The sequence below is a fragment of the Hippoglossus stenolepis genome, chromosome 8, assembly GCF_022539355.2.
Source record: "Hippoglossus stenolepis isolate QCI-W04-F060 chromosome 8, HSTE1.2, whole genome shotgun sequence".
NCBI classification, from domain to species: Eukaryota; Metazoa; Chordata; class Actinopteri; order Pleuronectiformes; family Pleuronectidae; genus Hippoglossus; species Hippoglossus stenolepis.
In genome coordinates this window covers 6,515,489-6,536,125 of record NC_061490.1, presented here as the reverse complement: position 1 = coordinate 6,536,125, position 20,637 = coordinate 6,515,489, and the positions used below count along the sequence as shown (strand labels likewise).

Sequence of the window (20,637 nt, the reverse complement as noted above, 5' to 3'; positions counted from 1 at the left end):
AGGACGTGAAAGAAATAATGAAGAAGTGGGTTGAAGTAAAGGGCCAATCTTTAGGTAATAGCCTTTCAGTGGATTGAGACATTTCGGTAGCATGTAGAAAACATGAGCGGTACACGGCTCCTACAGCATACTGACAGTGATGGGCAGCTGGGTGGTATTAAATAGACAGCATCGCTAAATGTTAATTTAGCTAAATATCTGTATTCCAATTTACACAAGAGGTTTCTGCTTTCTGTCAGACAGGTCTTCTGAGGAGAGAATAGTGAGTCTTTAAAGGAAAATGCAGTGGACAGACGTAAAGATGCCTACGGGGAATTTAAACAGGATTTGTAGTACTGCAGGACACATGGTGTATATTGTTGCACATCCTCATTATGAGTTTGGTCCAACCTTGCAAAATGAAGCAATGTAACACCTTGACAAAAAACAAAATTTTTTCATGTCTTTCTTGTCCAAGTGTTATTAAGGGCTTGAGTATTGACGAGTCAGCAAAGAAAAATAAATCACTCACAAACATGTAATTGATTACTTTAAGACATAAGCATATTGCTAATGTCTGAGTGTGCTGTGAGAAACATTATTAAAAACTGTTATAAGTGTTTATATTAATATTGTAATAACAATATCAATGATAATATTGTCATAGTGATCCAAAATTATATGAAAATGCATATTTTCACAATGCACAATGGCCAGTATCTGTATGCAGTATTCACATCTGCTGATCTGACCAATGCTTCTTAAAAAACAAGAAAAGCGGATTTGCATAAAGCTGGGAGGGGTTATCTACAAAGTCATCTCAAAGAGTTTGGATATTCATCAGTCCCCATTTAGACCAAGTGTCTATAAATGGAAATTATTTATTTCTGAGTTCTGACTCCAAAAGCAAGATGCAAAATGCTCAGTGAGATAAAAAGAAGCCCAGAGTGGCAGAAAAAGCATTAAAATAATAATTTGAGCTGGTAAACATCTCTCTTCATGAGTCCACCATACACAATTCATGGTGCATGGTTGCATGGAGCATGGTCTCAAAAGCAAGAACATAGAGGAAGCCACTGCTCTCCATCTTCAGTTTGCCGAAGAGCACCTTGATGTTCCACAACATGACAGGGAAACACTATGGTGTGGTTGACTGATGAATCAAAGGTTCATCTTTCAGTGTAAAGCATTACTCAGTGTATCAGCACTATTCATTTGTTTATGTACAGTCTGGACAGTATTTGGACAGTAACACAATCTGAAATAAAATAATGGATAATACATGGTAGTTCTGAATTTCAGCTTTAAATAGTTTGGAGGACAAAGCTTTATTTAGGTTTATAGTTTTGTGAAAAATTCTTGACTCGGACATAGATATCACCAGTATCTTTCCAGGTGATTCTCTGCTACAGCTTCACTGTAGCGTTCTTCAGCTACTGTTGGTTATTGGTTATCTGCCTGTAGTCTTATTGTTACTGAGTGCACTTCAGCTCAATCGGACTCGGATCAGGCGAACGACTGTCCAGAATTTTCTAGCTCTTCATCCTGAAAACATGAGTTGCTTTATCCATATGGATAGAAGCCGTTTGTCCCAATGGATGATAAAATGCCGTCCTGTGAGTTTTGATGTGTTTGGCTGAATCTGAGCTCAGAATGCTCCTGCATACATCAATCAAACCAGTGTGCCAGTTCCATTGGCAGCCCTACACTGTAGACCCAGGCAATTATAAAAACACATTTGACAGATGAAGTGGTGGCTTTGGGTTATGAGCTGTTCCTTTTTCTCTACACTTTCCTGTTTCGTTCTGACAGAGGGTGATATTTGTCTCATCAGTCCATTAAACTTTGTTCTGGAATTATCTGGTTTCTTTTTGTGTGCTTTTTTAAAACTGTACCCTGACATTTCTTTTTTTAATGCTGACAAAATTTGCATTATGTGGTGAATCCTTTGGTTTTTTTCATTAAGGAGGAAACATGTACACCAACATCATGGGGAGTATTTTTTACTTTACTCCAAGAAAGTGTTTCCACTCATCCACACGATGACCCCTTGGTCTAACACGTCATTTTCTGGTCTTTCTGTGTATACCTGCTTTTTAAAAAATGTACCAAACCAACTACCTTTTATATCTCTGATAGATTTTAATATCATCCTCACTCAACTCCACCACAGTGTAAATGGTAACAATCAACTCTCAGATCAGATCTGAGCTCTTTGTGCATAATTAATGTTGAAACGACACACAGATGCTCAGGAGCAGCTAAGTGTCCAATTACATTGGCACAATTCAGATTTGGGCACTATGTGTTTAAAGGGCTCTGTCTCTCTCTCTGACACACACACACAGATCTTTAAATGAGTCTTCCACCAAATTAAAGTTGAGAGTTGTGTCCAATATTATATTTCACATTGTATCTGCTTAGGCACATTGACTGAACAACAATAAAATGTGCAACTGTCCTAATACTTGTGGTCTGGACTGTAAATTAATATCTGGTAATCATGACTATTTCATGTAGTTGATACGAGTGGAATTTGTGTTACCACGGAGATGACCTGGTTGCTATGGTGCTGTCTCACCTGGTGGGAAGCCAATCCTATCGGATGGGAGAGTGAGGAGGGAGTCGACGATGGCCATCCTTCGCTGGAGGAGGGTGGAGATCATCTCCAGCCCATCTGGTCCCAGCAGCTCGAACAGCTGGAGCGGGAGAGAGGAAGGGGCGACCATAAGTCAATACAGTCATCTCCAGCATCTACATACCACGGCACACTCATCCAAACATGCATTCACATCCTATGGCTCACCAACACACGTAAATACGCTGCTACTGCCAAGGCTGAGCACCTGGTAATTACCATCCGCCTGGTACAGAATATGCTCTGCCACTTAGCCTCCCAAATATAGCCACCTGGCACTTAGCAAGTGATGGAAAAACAACAGCAAGAATTCCTGTGAACGGCAGCGGCACACAAATAAAAGCATAGCAGAGACAGGGCTGCACAGTGATTCATCAATATCACAGAGAGACAGAACAGAAAAGATGATAAAGTTTGTCGTTTCTAATTGGAAAGCCGAAGACGTGAAGGCCTGTAAAACAATGCTGTATTTTCGCCCTCGTTCAGGATTGGTTTCAGCATGCAGGTATGGCTTGCTCTTTCAGTCTGACCTCCCTTGGGAAGGCAACAGTCAGCACAGTGGGGAACTAAAACAACAGAGGTACTTTGATGTCAGGTCAGCCATCTTCTTTGTTGGGGTTATCTTTGTTTCCCTCTGAGGCCCTGTCTATATGGTTTCAAAACTTCTATGGGTTTGTGCGAACGTCTATGTTTTATTAGAGTTGTGGGTACTGTAGGAGTGGGTGAGTGGAGGTGGTGGGGGGTACACCTGCTCCTGCTCAAAGCAATATATATATTTTTTTTTACTCTCATGAATTCTGTCCTTGGAGTTGACTATTAGCTGTGAGTTCTGTTGGGTTTGAGAGGCAGAGTTTCTCCTTCAGATGGATCCTGTTCAGTCTTGTTGTGGAGCAGCAGCTGTGTGAAATCTCTGGAAGGGTGTCTGTTCTCTGCTCCTGTATCGCTGATAATAGATTCAGCTTTTTCTCCGGCGAATTTAAACCAACTCATTATTGGACGTGTGTCAAACATGGGGAGGACTGCACCTCTGAGACCAATTCAACGTGAACTCCAATTTGGGAATATATTCAGTCAGTAATTCTGCGCTGTTAGATTCATGATATGCTAATAAACAGAGCCACACAAAGAGTACTACAAAATATACAGAATAAAAACAGATTTCCTTCCAACATTTCTTGGCCTTGGTTTATGAACAGAACTATTTGGCATGAAAATATTTAGTTTCAGGTGTAAAAAACACTGCACATTAACCTGGAAGACTATAAATACTTAAGGAACCACATTCTGACAGTATACATATATATATGAATAACCTTTTCAAACAGTGCGTTAATTATTAATAATGGGCTTCTTCTGCTGCTGATTAAACAGCCGACTACTGTTAAATCTGAATGTCACAATATTTCAGGAGTTGGGGCAGAAACCTTAGTCGGCTTTTCACCAGACACTGCGATGAACTTGATGCTATTAGGAAAATGTAATCACAACACTGTGGAGCATCTCTGAGAAGTAATCGTCTTACTTTAAATACGAGTTAAAGTCCTTGACCTTCTTTATGGAGTGATATATACAATATATATTAGAATTGTCTGAACTGTTTTAGCTATTAATGTTGATATGACACCATAAAAAAGGTTTGATCAAAATTGAATCTATAACTTCATAACAGAAATAAGTGAATGTTGTTGACAAAAATTACATCAGTGACTGTTAAGATAAGATAGACTTAATGTTTATGATGATGGTTCAAAGATACCTTCAATGCAAAACAGGGTTTGAACCAGTCTTCAGTACTTGTTTTTGATTGTTATTTTGCTAAAGTTGGCACCTGAAAAGTATTGAACTTTAGTCTTAATAAAACACGGTGCAGGGCACACTTGTACACTGTGAGTCACTGAATAAATTAAAGGGTTCAACTTGAACATCGTGGTTTAAAATCATTACAGGTTTTAATAGCTACACTAATCTGGTATCAGCGAACAGTTGATTGTTGAAACACACCTTTTCAATGCACTTATTAGCGGTCTGCACAGGACCACCTTTTGTGCTTGAGTTGTCTTTCGTCAGCACATCAGGTAACTATGATGTGAACTAAGATGTAATGGTGGTAGCTCTCTTAGCGAAGGGAATCCTGCTCCAATAGGCTCCTAATCAGAACCACGAGAGCTGCCTTGCCAATACATTGTATTACAAAACTGCAACCAAACTATACCATCCTGATTCTGGTGCTAAGCAACTGCCACAAAATGTCAGCAATCAGGGGTTACCAATGAGAAATAATAAAGAGCAGGTTCTCTCCATTGTCTGTTTTAATGGCACAGTGTGCAGAGCCTTTAAACTTTAGTGTTGACTTTGGAGTCACAGAGAGGTAGATGCATAGAGAGTCTGCAGGTGCACTCACGCATACACACACAGGGCCTTCTACATCTAAAGATGTCAGTGGGAGAGTTCACTTCCAAATGTCAACTACGTGAGGAACATTGGAACCAACTGTAACCGGCTGAAGTTGTACAATTCTGCCTGTGTGGCGAAGCACATGATAAAATGGGGGGGGGGAGCTCTCAGGAGCTATATGGACAAATAAAAGCCTTGGAGTATAAAGGAGACACAGAATGAAAGCGAGTGAAAATGCAGGGGGACAGAATAATGGAGCCCTTTCTCGATTCATAACTAAATGTAAAGGATGAAAAATAACTGCTGCAAGTTTCAACACGATGAGACACAACAGCTACCAGTGAGCATGTGATCCTGACCTTTATGTAATATTCCCTTTCTGTCTGTTTTCTTTGCTTCACACAGGAAAATGTGAAGGACGATCAAAACAGAAGGGGTAGCCTTGACTATTCAATGCAACCTGAGGTTTCCAGTGACATTTCTCTCTAGCAGTAATTTGACTAATACTGGAGCATCATTTTGGAGCATATGTACATGTTCAAGTCAACATGTTACTGGTATCTGTCCTTCTTTCTGTATTATTTTCTAGAACTTGCAAAGACAGCTAGTATAACAGAAAGGAAAACTGTAAAATTAACCAATACTACAAACCTAAACAACACCACTACTGCTAACTGCTGTTACGGCATAGTGAAAATATCAGTCCATTCTTATTATCAGGGCCACTTATCATTAATTCAAACAACACAGAGGGTTGATAAAAAGATCAAATAAAATTTTAAAAAATCATCAAAACTTAATTTCAGTGTAAGAAATTGGTGCAATTGAATATGCTGTATGTTCAATATTAATAAACGCTGAATAAACAGGCAACCAATGCTCTGTACCAGCAGTGGCTGGGACTCATCAACCTAAGTGATGTCAATCATGACAACAGCGCTTTCACAGTAATGGTAATGTCAACTGATTCTCCACTTCAGGCTTCTGCGTACCCAGTTGAGATTAGACAAACTTTGAATAAACAGGAGAATAGCTGTTGCCGCAGCTAAGTTACTTCAGATCACTTCTACAGTTTCAGAAAGAAAGCTGCAAACATCATTAACACAGATCAAGCAAACAGCTCATTACGAACATGAAGGTTTAGAACAGACACTGCACTTGTCCTCTAAAGTAAGAAAAAAGATGTCCGTATTCTTGAGGGTGCTACGAAATCGTATAAGCTTGACGTGATCTTATGTGTACATGTTGACTTGTTAATATTTCAAAAGAGTCTTGATTACCAATGAAGGTCAAAGGCATGGAGAACGTTGGAAATGTCTAAAAAGGTCTAGAGGTAAAGGCCAAGGACGACTTTGTCAAACAGCCATGACAATATACATCCAGCGTCTGGGTCAAACCCAAAAGGCCTGCTGTTGAAGGTCAAGGTGGCAGAATCAATAACTGCACCACAGTATTAAATGAACCACTGCAACACAGAAAGTCCAAACATCACCTGAGAAGCCCCCTCAGGTCATTTCCTTTGTCAATTGTACCATTGCAATTTTTTTTGTTAATCATCACAGGACACAGGGCAACACGGGATACCAGCCCAGCAGGCAATTAACCTTTACAAACTGAACTACAGACTACATCCCATCTAATATGTTTTCATTTCAAAAAAACAATCTCAATCCAGATGAGCATTTTAGCTCTGTATCAGAAATAATCTCTGTCCATAGCAAGTCACCTAAAACACATATCACAAGATCAAGATTAACTTCTTTGTCCAACTTTACCCACAAAAAATTGTCTTTGGATCTTCACCCATGCTTGCAGCCCAAAAAAATACATGCACAATCACATTCTAAAAGAAAAAAGTAAACGTACACTGAAATTTGGTGTGATTTGGACACAAATAATTTTATATATTAATAAACTTAGAAAATGTCTGAATCATAATTAAATTGCGGTGGGACAAATCAGATAATGCTGGGCCGTTACAGCCGCTGTGTTTAGTTTGAAACGCTGCTGCGGCTGCTGCAACTTTAAAGTTGGATGCAATGGACAGACCACAGTGCTTCCGATACACACAGCATTTTCTCTTGAACTGTAACTACAAGTACTGCGTCAGCCAGTTTAAAGTAGTTTAAGTAGTTATTTCTTCCTCACTGGCTCAGCTGGTCTCTCCCTGCATGTGCCCTCATCATTAGTTGTGGCTTAGTTGGGACCTCTTCTTCGGCTGACCCTATGTACTGACTGAAACACGAGCATCCTGAACGGTCTTTGTAAATTAAGCTTCTGCCGTCCCCTTCCCAACGATGAACACTCTTTCAAAGTCACTTAGATATGTTCCTCTTGCCATGTTGATACAAAATCAACTGGACATCCTTTGCATCTTTATGCAGACCACAGAGCAGGACTAGATGTTAACTACCTAACTGTACCATGCAGTGCACATAGAATGGGGCGATGGCTCTTCTTTCAGCACGACAATGACCCAAAGAATACGGCCATGAAGGAGACGGTCCTTCTTCCCACCCAATCCAAAGAAGAATGGGATAAACTGAATTAAGATTCTGAATACTTTTCTAAATAAGAGATTATCATTACATTTTACAACCTGTATTAAAATCAATTCCCAAGAAGAACTAATCAGATACAGTATCTATATATTAGATTGTATGACACAAACCTCATTCTGTAGCTCATCATCACTCTTGTGCGAGGCCAGCATCTCAAACAAGGATGTGCACAGCTCCTCTGGGCTGGATGAGATCATGTTGCCTCTGTTCAGGTACTTCTCGACCTCCATTCTTAGGGTAGCTCCATCCCCAGAGCCGGTAGATCTGCCTGAGCTGGACACCTCCTCCTCACTGGTGGCCTTCCTCCCGCTCTGCTGGTTGTTTAGAAAGTTGATAAAGTCCAGGCTAATGTTCTCCTCATGGGGAGCGGACAAGGGCAGGCCCTCCAGTGGGTCCAATGTGTAGCAATCATATGAGAAGACAATGTTGCGTCCAAAAGCGGAGCCCCGTTGTGGGTTGTGATGGGAGGTGTGGGTCTGAATAAAATCTTCAACTTGGGAGTTTCCAAGTGAAGCCACAAGCCGAGCCACAGAGGCACAGGAGGATTCGGCTGCAGCTGACGGAAAGGGGCCAAACATCTGTCTAATGGCCCGGGTCTCCTCTGTGCCCACATGGTCTTTGTTGTGGAAGGTCTCAAACAGAAAGACAGCAGCACTTTCAATGGCCTCCTGACCGTGTTCATCCCCCACTGTGAAACAAAACACAACATATTTAACACTTTTAAAATGTATTTAGTATTGCACCTTTCACAGATCACAGTCACAAATCAGAACCAGAAAATAAAACATGAACACACACTTGGAAAACCAGAGAATCGGAAACTAAACAATGGCCTGCTTGAATAAATGCGTTAACAGAAACTGCAGACTTAATGACTCTATCATTGATCATCAACCTGGGGGTCCCAACCCCCACAGGGGTGGTGAGATACTTTCTGGGGATCACCAGATGGTTGTGGAGAAAAAAAAATAACACAATATATTCAAAATGAAAACTTTTAGACCGGAGAAAGTTTTTACACTAAATTGTCTCGACCAGAGGAAAAAGATGTTATACAGATGTTATTGAATGTGATTGAATGCGCTTGTGAGAGTCAAAGTCAAAGAGTCAGAGTGTGCACTTCATGCTTAAACAAAACTAAAATTCAGATCAGAGAGGTTGTTCTGCCTGGAGGCTTAGACAGGGTTCTTGCACCATTATTAAAGTCAAATTTAATGTTTTGATACCTCAATAAGTGTATTTAAGACCCCAAAAATGTCTAAACAATTTGTCTGATAGAAGATATATTTTTTAAACCTATTAAGCTTAATAAAATATCAGAATAATAACATTGGAGAGTAAAATTGTAACACTTCTTGACAGAGTCCTCAAAATATGACAATAGAAAAAATATTTTAAGAAAATGAATTTACTTTACACACACGTTATTTTTGTTGTTAATATCCTGTTCAATTACACTTATTATTACCATTGCTGCTGTTACTAATATTATATTATCATTATTAGTCTGTTTGTTTAGATGTTTGTTTGTTGTACAATGCTCTAGTCATATCTGCCAATAAAGCTTCAGTGACTTGAACATGAAACTTGTTTTCAATCACGTGTTATGTCACGCAAAATTCAAGTGATCACTTATCCTATACATACACCAGAAAGTTCGGATACGCCACGGCGGGAAGGAGGGATAAACACAGGCCAACTACCAGAAGTGCAAAGGTAACATAGTGTCCCTTGGCACTTCGATGCCTTAGATGCCTGGCCATGGAGCGGTCTACATGTTAGGATGAGAACTCAAAATGAATTCTCGATTTAATGGGAAGCCAACATAAAGAATGCAGGACGGGTGTGACATGGGTCATCTTGCTGGAACCAGTTGTAGACAGTCCAGAGATGACTTGCTGAAACAGGTGAAAGGGGAACTACAGTTGCTCCGGCTTTGTTCAAATTGTTTTCTGTTTTTTTTAAAAGGAACATGCAATAAGGGATTAGGGATTTGATGTGATACTCAAAATGTATAGTCTGATCAAAAATTGCACTATAATTTCTAAGAGAAGATTTTGCAGCTCAAGAATGACACCCGAGTCAGACCGTTGTTACTGAAGCCAGAGCCAGTTTTATCGATTCGAGGAGCACAAGCAAACAGGTAAGTAAACTCTCCCTTATGCTTCTGTCTCATCTAGAACCAAATCCAGAATGTGAAATCATAAAATGGTGGAAGAAAGAGTCATTCCTTTCACTTCATGGTGAAAAGGCACCAATTACCTTTACCCAAATACTGGACTCAAGTTTAGTGAACACAGTACAAAACATAACCTTTGATAACAAGAACCATGATGAAATGTACTGTATCTAAATTCCCAGATAAATGTCAGGGGTCAACCCTCTAAATTTCCCTCTGGATTTTTTAATCAGTTTTAATTCTATTAGCTGTTTGAACTTCTCTCCTATAATCTAGCATCACTATATATAGAGATAATTCAAATTCACAAATTCAAAATCATTTTAATGATGATAATTACGATTGTTACAGATTGTGACGATCACCTTCACCCCTTTCTCTTATCATTAGTGGTTTGTGTATGGCCATTAAATCTGAGCAGTGTACCATTCATAGCTTGGGAAAAGAATCAGCAGCTGTTCTTCTGAGCAGTAAAAGCTACAGCATGAGATCACTGTTGAAGTTCCCTGCACCTCATTTAAATAATATCCAAACAGTTCATGCTTAGCCACAACTATCCTTAGCTAAAAGGAGTAGACTATAGAATAATTGTCCAATTAGAGGAAAAAATGTCAGAGGGACAGAGGGAGAACCGAGTGAAGAGGGGTGGAGAGGCGGAGGGAAGCAAAAACAGATGAAAAGGATTTTAACCAATTAAATCGGTCTACTGCCATTGACTCGTTGCTGCACATAGCAGAACAGAATGGCTGCTTTCATCCTCTCCAGAGTGTGCTTAACAGCAACTTCTTATTTGGGTCCACTAACATGGACAGAGGGCAGGTTCAACACAGTGGGGAGCATCCCAACAGAAAACGCTGCTGCTCTTGACTGATGAATGAGAAGGGGGAAAAAAACTGTCATGAAAACTGAAAATTGCAACCTGAATAAAGATTCTTAAATCTGAGCTCCATAATTGACGTGTTAAGTTCAGCTACCACTTGACGTCTTTCAAAAACGATAACAGTATGTTGTATGGCTTGCTATCAAACACCTGTTTTTGGAATCTGGTATTATCATTTGTTGGGCAGCATTTTCAAATGAGATCAAATGGACTCGATAGTGAACGCATCAGTAACATAACAGAACGCATTTGTTTCTGAACAAAATATCTAATTTTGCATGAAATGTCCAGTTATAGTGACTACAGCTTTGTTTAAGAATTTATTTTATGTTTAAACTCTCACAGGTGTGAGAATTGTGGTTTGTTTTAATAAAAATAAAAAACTCTTTCCTGAACCCTGACTAAAGTGTTTTATTGTCTAAACCTAACCACAGACAGGACTTTGCAAACCCCGACTCGCTTGTGTGTCAAATGTGCAATAACCCCAATCAGCACTTAGTGACTGGCTGACTGAATAAAAGAAGCACTTGTTAATTTATTCAAAAACAATAAATTAAAAATAAAGAAAAAAAAGGTTGCCTTTGAACATAATCTAGCCAGCAATTATGGTTCCACCACAATGTAACAGGGAAAGCAATTTTGTTGTATATGAAGGTAATTTCTGGGAGACGGTTCATTAAATCAGTAGGTAATGATGTACCAGTAAATAGCTTTGCACACCAAACAGTTTAATAGCTTCAACATACGCTTTTGTTTTCACTTAAACGGTTGAACCATTTGTGTCAGTCAGAAAACTACATGGCTGACCTCTAGTTGCAGTGGTTGCGATGCAGCATTTTAGTTTGATTTGTCCAGGTTTAACAATAGAATAAAAGTGACTGTAGCCCATAGTTTTGAAAATCTAAAAATCTGAAAAAATTCAAGTCTATGTAAATCAGGATGATCCTGGACAGTTTTCATTGAGGGCAAAAATATTTATACTGGGTTGCCACCGATTTTCTCATTTTCAATTCAGCTCTTAGCTCAACAAAAACGTTTGTGCATCAATTTCAAAGACTGATGCAGAAGTGTCAGACACCTGAAAATCAAGTGAAATAAAAAAATAGATATTTGACAACATGCCGCTAGAATAAAAAAAATGGGCAACTGTCCTTTCAACTTGACTGTAGAACTGATTTCTGATTCTGATCTACTAAAGACAGAAAAACAACAGCGTCATTTCAGCAGCTACTTCTACACAAGCAGTCTAAAAATAGATGACATTCTGTTATGTTTTCATCGATGTAACACAAACACATGGACATAGATTGAAAGGAATGACAATGGATTTGAGGCTAAGGAGTTAATTACCAATCTGTTTGGCTGCCAGAAGGAAGCTCTTCAGTTCCTGACTGGCAGCTTGGTGCTCAGCTTTGTCCTGATGCTCGGTGCAGAAATGGACAATCTTCTGCCAAGTCAGGCCCTCTCTGGCAAACAGCTCCTGTCGCTTCAGACGTTTGGTCTACCAAGAGCCACAGGGAGAGAAGAAAAATTACAATTCAAGAAACAGAACAGCAGCACTCACTGCTCTAATAATCTCAGGGTTTTCTAATGGCCAACATACCCTTGGATAAGAACAGTGTACTCCAATAGTTTGCCAATATTGTGTGAATATTTTGTAAAAAGAAGATTTGCAGCAGTGTGGCCAGTCACAGTAAAAATATTACAGTGTACTTCATCTTGCACATTCAGCCTGGAATCAACTATAATAATAGCTGCTTTCTGTGCTGTGTCTTGTAACCAAATTGAGTCTAAGATATTCTGATGAAGTTGAAGAACCGTACAAGAAGTTGTTCATTCATTTATCCATCAGGCCAATCTACATTAATCAACAGTTTAATACATGTACCAGTGTTGGATACATCTTTAATAGGTGTTTTACTCATACAGAACTAAAGCACTAAACTACAAAAACACAGCCATTCATTTCCCACAGTAAAACTCAACAGTCTCCTCCCATTCAACTCTGTGCAGCCTGTTAAAAGCCCATGTGCTTCAAATGCCACTTCCTGCAATTTCTGTTAAAATGTCCTCTGGGTTATTTTGTTTCAGAGGCAAAAAAGAGAGTATACAACTGTGTTCACTGGCTGACTCGTATTCCCTCTGACTGGAAAACTGCCCATTAGAGAATTTTGAGATTTGTATCCCTCAGAACATTCACTACAGGTTCAGACAGGTTGGGCTGGATTAACTAATTAAATTCAAGGAACAGATGCTAGATTTTGATTTTAGGATTTTTCATGCGTTACCCGGCTTCCGGCAAATCCAAGTCAACTATGATCATATAATTTGTCATTGAATACTGTCTATCTGGTATTATATCATCCATTATCATATAAATTGAGTCATATGCCATTGTATCATGCAAAGACTGTAACATATACACATATAATCAGGCATTATGGCAGCAAATACTATTTAATGATACCAAAAATAAAAGCCTCACAAGTTGTTTTCACATTGCATTCACACAATGACTACAATGTGTAAAAACATTTAGTTTTGTAAATGTATTGCCTTCTTATTCTCTTCTTCCGACAATGGTTGATTGATGGAAAAACTACCCCTTACCCCGACAATGATCTGAATATCTTTAGTTTATTATCTAGAGAGGCAGGGCTGCATCTGATTGGCCAAATATATTGACATGCAGAGCTTGAATGTATGGCGCATGGAACACTATTTATCGCACTTTAACTCGTCTTTTGCGACACTTGTTATGGAGAATATAAAACAACAGTTGTGTGTCTATTACCATAAGTGTTTCTTTGTTTGCCACAAATCTCAAATTCTTGTAACCTTAGCTTCTGTCTGAGACATGCCAGCCTCCATCTCTCTACCAGTGGTACCTGCAGGCAATGAATCACTGCTGCAGCAGAGGGAGGAAGACAGAGGACAGGAGGAAGGACTAATACTGACTCATGTCTGTGATTCTTTTCCCCAACTTCACTCAGTGTTTTCATGTCAGGAATATTGTTAATAGAGTTATTTTCACTCTCAAATCATACTTTCGTATTAAAATGAAGTGGAAAACAAGACTCACTGACAGGCTTCGTGAAGAACAACATTGTTGATCAGTTGATCAGTTGATCAGTTGATCAAAACAATTAATTCTAAATTTAAATATCTATTTTATTATCATTTCAATTTCTGTAAAGAATATTTCTATTTGGCATCCTCATTCATTAATTTATTTATGCATAAATTATTCAGATGAAAATGTGTAATATTGTCTGTCACGGATGCAGCATATTATTTTGTTTTAGATTGCTGATACGAGAATTAGACATGTTTTTTTAGAGCAGACAGGACAGGTGGAACCATGCAGGTGTGCAGAGTAAAACCAGTCCACATCAGATCCAGGCATGTTGTCCACACATCTAGGAAACCAGAATTGAGAGGAAAAGCAGAGTCCAGCTTCTCAATTGGCTGGCTAACCAAAGGGACATATCTTATTCAGAGGAGACAAGTCTGTGTTGGTCGGTCTATACCGAAGGAGAGGGACAGTTCTGTTTGCTGTGCAGAATACACAATGCCTCCAATAAGTTTAATAAACACAGCACCTTCAACCTCTCAGCCTCCACAAATTTCAAGAGTGCAATAAAAGATCATGCTCTATCTACCATGGGGAAGGAAAAGCATCTAAAAGAGATGGAGTGAAAACATTCCTCCCTAGCTGCACAGTATCAATCAGCCGAAGAAGCGAGAGACGCAGTCGCAAATAAATCTTCTCTTTCTACTAAGGTTCTAAGAAATAAAGAATTTGCCTCTAAGAAAGCAAAGACACAAGAAGAGCCAGAGGAGCATGAGACTACTGGCAAGTTCATTAAATACAATTTTAGTTTAAGGTCAAGGATGCAAAGCATAACAATGGTCTAGTGGATGAAGTTTCAGACAGTGTATCGATTGAGCAGTCTCCCATTCATAACGTTCAACAGAGAGACTGAATTTGACTTTAAGAAACCAAAGATGTGCAGGAAAACAGACCTCCTGTAAATGCTGAAACCATCACTGAAGAACCACAAGCATGGGACAGATTACCAGCACAGAATCTTTGTGGTTTAAGTTCTGATGGAGCAAGTGTAGCGACAAGATCCGAATCAGAAGTTGGAATACGCCTGAAGGAGACCTCTGTGATTATGGGTCGATGTCATGATAATATTAATCACCATCTAGCCCTGGCATGGGGAGACACAAATGACTTAGTGAAGGGCATTCAGGTGGTTGAAATGACACTGAGACAGGGCTGAAAATGTCATAAATACCGACAGCGCTGTGAAGCTGAAAAGAACTGCTCACAATCTAAGTGCAGAAAGAAAGAACCACAAGGAAGCTTTAAACAGACAAATCTTGTACTGATGTCAGCCAACATTTGGTCCCAGTACTCCAGACTTTCAGGCACTTTGAATAAAGGAAGGGACAAATGAACAACATAGTTTGTTCGTATATTACTGATGCTTAACAATGTGCTGCTTCACCTGAAAACCTTGTCCAAGATCTTTCAGAAGAACCAATTCATGTCTGTGACTAACTCTTGAACACAAGGACCATGATTCCAGATCCCCACTTCTGAAGGATTCCAGCGAAAGACTGAACATGTTGCTTCTGGTGGTCTGTATTCATCTATAAATCCTCAGATCTTGGACTTCTGTAGGACAATGGTTTACAACTAAAGTAGCTGGCTAGTAAAATAAAGGTTCCATAGGTCTGGCCTGTACTCAAACTTCATCTCTGTCTTTGATCCTCCCTGCCTCCCTAAGAGCACATATGTGCAAGAACCAAGAGAACCAAATTAAATATGTCATGGTGGAGTGGGAAGATGAAACCAGTGTGCTGAAAGGTGAAGCCATTCCTTGACTGCTGTCATCAATATAGGGTTTTGTGTTACTAAAGACTCATTCTGTGTTATAAATGCTTTACTTGACCATTTCAATGTTATGTTACTTGCAATCCTTACTATGACCAATATTTTTCTTCCACAACATTTCATAGATAAATAATCTACTTCTTATATCACCACGTTTATTTTTGTCTGCCGCTTCATAAACAAAAGCAGTATGTGTTTGGAGCTGCTCGTCCTGTTTCAGAGCTGTTAGCAGTTCCCCCAAGGACCTGAAACTCCTCACAGGGATTCATTTCAATAACTCATCCAAAAAGCTAATGTTTCACAAAAACAAAGATTAAAACCAACTTCAAAAACTGAAAACAGGTCTGTGCATGAATTCATCCATCTATCTAGCCATACTCTTTTCTCACTGCGGTGATAAAGCAACTTATTACCGTGGGTGGCAAGAGGGAGAGACACAAGGAGAGACTCAGCTGACGTCTCTGACCCGCTACAGTTTAAACGTTGATTTGTTTGAAATGACGCCACAATATCAACACTGATCATCATCACATAATGATCACTATAACCGAATTATACACCCCCCTCACCTAATTTTCTGTATTGACACGTTTACTATAATTTTGTATATGTTTGTTTACTAGACATGATGTGATGAGGTGTCTGGTATATTTTATTGGCCAACAGCAGGAATGTCATACATAAGCAATAATGATGTGTTATTAATATGTAACATGAGGGAAGCTTCCATGCCCTTGACTTGTGCTGCCGGTCTGGAACACACTCACGTCACACCTAAATAATTTCTTACTACCAACAATAACTCATAGGTATGAGTAGTGTGAGCTAGTGTTAATACCTCCGCTTGGGGCTATTAAAGTTAAAGAGAATTCAGTCTGTTCTTTATTTCACTATAAACACATCATCTATTATCCTGTAGCATAAAAAGTTATGCTCGGACAAGTGTCACATACAACTTCACAGTTTTCTAGCAGGTTATCAAATACATGTTAACATGACATTGAGGTTATGTGTCTTCTGCCCAAGAGCTGCATGTAGTCTCACACAGTGGACTCTAACCACACACACTGATACTACAGCCTCTGTTTACCACACCAACAACTCTCTACAATCTGTGTTTTTGGATATTCAAACTATCCAATGGAAATATTTGATAAGAGCCACAGGCTATGCGAGCAGTATCATCAAAGATAAAATATTTCTGAAATACAACTAACATGCAAAATCTCATTACCCATTTCCTCAGAGCAGAAAAACAGCCTGCTGAAGTTGATGCCAAAAAGGGAAACCTCCAGTGAGTGTCAAAGCTTCACACATTTTTTACTCTGGTAGAATATTTAGTGTGAGGGGGGAAACATGCTGACTTGATTCAACTGACTTTTTTCCATGATAGATTGTAAGGATATAGTATTTGTGAAACATTAAAAGGAGCGTATGACAAAGTTACACAAAGGTTTCTTCTGTGGCTATGGTTGGCCTAACCCTGAGAAAATGGCGCTGTTAAAGTCGTGATGAAGTCATGACATTGCTACATAAAACATCAATGCCTGTTTAAATATATATATATATATAATTAAAGTGTTATGTCAAATAAATGTATCACTAAAATGGTTTCTGTAATTTTATGCATCTTCTCACAATGATATAGGTTCAAGTGTCAATTTTTCAGGGAGGTTTGGTTTTAATTAGTTATTTGATGCAACAAAAATGGGATGAAATGTCATGACAGCAGAGGTTGACTCACGATAGGTCGAGCGCATGTATTGGCGGGACCTGGAAAGCGCTGCTCCATTCCCCAATTTGCTACTACGCAGAGTCAGGATCCAAATACGCAAGATGGCAGTGTTTGTATCCGGGATATATTAGATACATTATTGGATGGTGGGAGGAAGTGGGGACACATTGTTCATCTTTACATACCATCTATTACCCCAACAAATTGGGAGAGCAGAATCCCAATTACATATTTTGCTTTGCTCTTCTCGTCTGCTGGGTTAGCAACCCTAACCCTAACACTGACTTTGAGTTCATCCCAGTTTTTTTAACATTACGTGGAGTAATTGATTTTTGTAGGATAATACAAGTAATTTTCCCACAAAATTCTCAGGATGTCCAGAGAATTGGACCTGGTCTTTCTCCGTAGCATTCAGGTGAGGGGTGGCGCAGCAGGCAGAACAGGACATAGCATTTCTGCTTCGGATATCACAGGTTTTTGTTTTAAGCACATCGACATTGGTGTCAGCCCTTACCACTTTTTGCCAAACCCCTTCGTCTCGGCCTTCTACGTGTATGCACCGCTTTTACAATCAATTCATATTTTCTATTTTATTCCATTTTTGCGTCTGTTGTGTGTTAAAACATCATCAACCTCACAACCACTGGCTCGCATTGAATCATGCGGAGGATCTCCTGCTGTGTTCTCACATCTGCTCCTTCAGACATTCTGATGACTTTTACCAGGGGGCAAGCTGGAGAAACTCCGGAAATATCCGGCTCTCCTTCAGACATTTGCGTTCACACATAAAGCCCCCTCCAGAGAATGTCAGGAGGTTCACCAGAGGTCAGTGCATGTCTGAAAGCAGCCTAAGGCATTGACAGGAATGTTCTCAAAATGTCCTTTCTATGTGAATAAATTAGCACAATGGCGGTAAATCTTCAGTTTCTCCAGTGGTAAATGTACTCAGTGTTATTTAAGGAATAATAACTCAGAAACACAGGGGTGCTGTCAATCTGTCTGACAATACTAAATGCCAGGTATTCACTGCAGGGCCTCACCTTGAGATCGTAGGGCTGTTCAGTGAGGTGCTCCTTTTTGCTGACATGGGAGAAGGAGCGCAGGGCACCGGTGAGCCGAGGTGGAGACATGATGCTCTGAGGCTCTCATCCACACACCGCCTCTCCACTGTATCTCTGCAACTGACAAACACAGACACGCAAATGATCAACTGGACTTTCAGCACAGATTGTATAGCTTTCCCCGCAGGAGGTCTCTATTGACAGGCACAGACGTGTCGCTACAGCACGTGTCTATCTGCACGCAAAGGTCCAGACAAAACGCTGTTGGTTTGAAGTTATCTTTCCAAACGACAGTTACACACGTGAAGTAGCACATTTCCATGCAACGGTGACACGTTGTCGGGGTCTTTGGATGTATTCGGCCGGGTAAAGAACCAGAGTGACACACCTGAGAGCAGGTGCGTCCTGTGAACGTGATCTGTGTCTATAAGGACGCGGCGTTAACTGTGTCGGGGACTAACTGTGGTACCGGCATTATACGTGGAATGATAAGGGAGTTAAAAACTAATTGGTGAATACGGCGTACGCTAAATTGACGCCACTTTTACTCACTTTGAAACACAACGAGAGTAAAGATGCGCACTGACGCATCTGTTAGCGGATGTTAGCTTGTCAACCTTACTGCTACTTCCGTGTCAGCATTAGCACCGTGACGGTCTGTCGATATAAAACCAAGTTTGACAGTTAGAGTCGATAAAAGTAGGTAAAGCTGAACTCACCGGAGCAGCCTGTAGCATGAGCTGTGGATCGGCCTGCCGGCGGATGTCAACACTGGTGACGTAGTTGCCAGGAATCCTGGGTATTGTAGTGTCTGAGGCGAACGCTTGCTGTAGAATAAGAGTAAAGGAACTACGTTTCCCACTTGCCCAGACGAGACCTGACCGCGGCCGACGTCATACGTCACCGTGCTGCGCAGGGGTGGAGTTCAGAAACAAACACGTCACTCGCAGGCGAGTGAGGCTGTCAGTGCGTCAGACAGCCTGTCAACTCAGTGTCAGGATGCTAGGGAGCTTCTCCCCTTCCCTCTGCCTCTCTGCCCCACATTTATTTAGTTTAACACGTCACCAACTTTGTATTTTGTTTTTTTCCTCCCATAGTCTCTCTCTCTCTTTCGCTTTCTATCTCTCTTTCTCTTTGTGTCTCTCGCTCTGTCTCAGAGTGCATGCTGGGAGATTGTGGCTTGTGAGTGAGTGAGTGGCGGAGCGAGTAATTTTTTGTTTTTGTTTTTCTAAATGACAATTATTTCACACAGTTTATTGGTTAAAGGTTCACAGTAGTTTATAGATTGGTGATTTTTTGGGGGTTCTTTTCCCTCACCGGTGTCTTGCCTGTGGCGTGGCAGACGCCATGGCCAGCGGGAACTTTAAATGTTTAACCCACAACCATGGCATCAAGATCTATGCCACCTTCCCCTGCAGCGTCGAGAACATCGGCAACGTCTCCTCTCTTCTCTCCCTCTTCTCTCCCCTATACCACCCATCTCTCCTCTTGTCCCCATTTTTCTCTGCTCACCCCAACCGGTTGAGGCAGGTGTCACCAAAGTGACACAGTCACCAAAGTTCTGGCTCATTGTGGGAAATGTTTGGTTTCTCTATCATTTTTATAAAGTGCCTTGAGATAATGTATGTTATGCTTTGGCGCTATACAAATTGAACTGAATTAGTCAGTCAAAACCTCATGCAGACAAGATATTGTATACAAAACTTTTCATGTTCTCCTCTGATTACATCAGAGAGGGTTGAATGTCTCCTTCCTATGGGTTCCTGCTCACGTGGGTGTGGAAGTCAATAAGAAGGCAGATAAATTGGCAAAATTAAAGTGATTGTCAATGGACATACGAGTACCATTAAGCAAAGCAGAAATCAAAACTATGTTTAACGAATACAATCAAAAAACATGGCAAAAACACTGGGAAATACTGGGCGAGAGCATAGAGGTGAGAGGTTGTGCAGTGTGTGCATGTGAACATGGCTCCAGGCAGGAAGATATCAGCGGATATTTAGGCTAAAAACTTATTTGAACAAATTTGAATGACGGGGCTTACGGACACTTGGATGACACCACAGGAGCCGTATGGAGGTATTTTATGTTGTTTCCCCCCCATTGTAGGAGGTATGGGACACAGAGGGAGATAATGAGGACAGAGAAGAGGTGAGGGTACTAGTAGCATTTTTAAGGGATAAAGGGTTTTTCACAGGGTGTGATGGTGAATAGGAATGTTAGGGTGACAGAATTATAGTATATTTTATAATAGTAGGGTTTAAAGTACAATTGAGGATAAAGTAGGCCATATTTTAGGGTGTG

The 20,637-nt window shown here is 40.1% G+C and overlaps 1 protein-coding gene across 2 annotated transcripts in view; it reads right to left on the bottom strand.

The window, feature by feature from the left end:
• Window positions 1–19,154, bottom strand: part of ascc3 (activating signal cointegrator 1 complex subunit 3) — a 128,279-nt gene extending 109,125 nt beyond the window's left edge. The window contains exons 1-5 of one of the 2 annotated variants that reach the window (XM_047340758.1): window positions 19,053–19,154; window positions 18,313–18,453; window positions 11,982–12,132; window positions 7,683–8,260; window positions 2,561–2,678 (exon numbers count right to left, since the gene is read on the bottom strand). In XM_047340758.1, the coding sequence (XP_047196714.1) occupies window positions 2,561–2,678; window positions 7,683–8,260; window positions 11,982–12,132; window positions 18,313–18,402 (937 nt within the window). In that variant the 5' untranslated portion in view covers window positions 18,403–18,453; window positions 19,053–19,154. The remainder of the gene's footprint in view (window positions 1–2,560; window positions 2,679–7,682; window positions 8,261–11,981; window positions 12,133–18,312; window positions 18,454–19,052) is intronic. The other variant, XM_047340759.1, reaches the window with a different exon arrangement.
• Window positions 19,155–20,637: the final 1,483 nt, after the last annotated feature.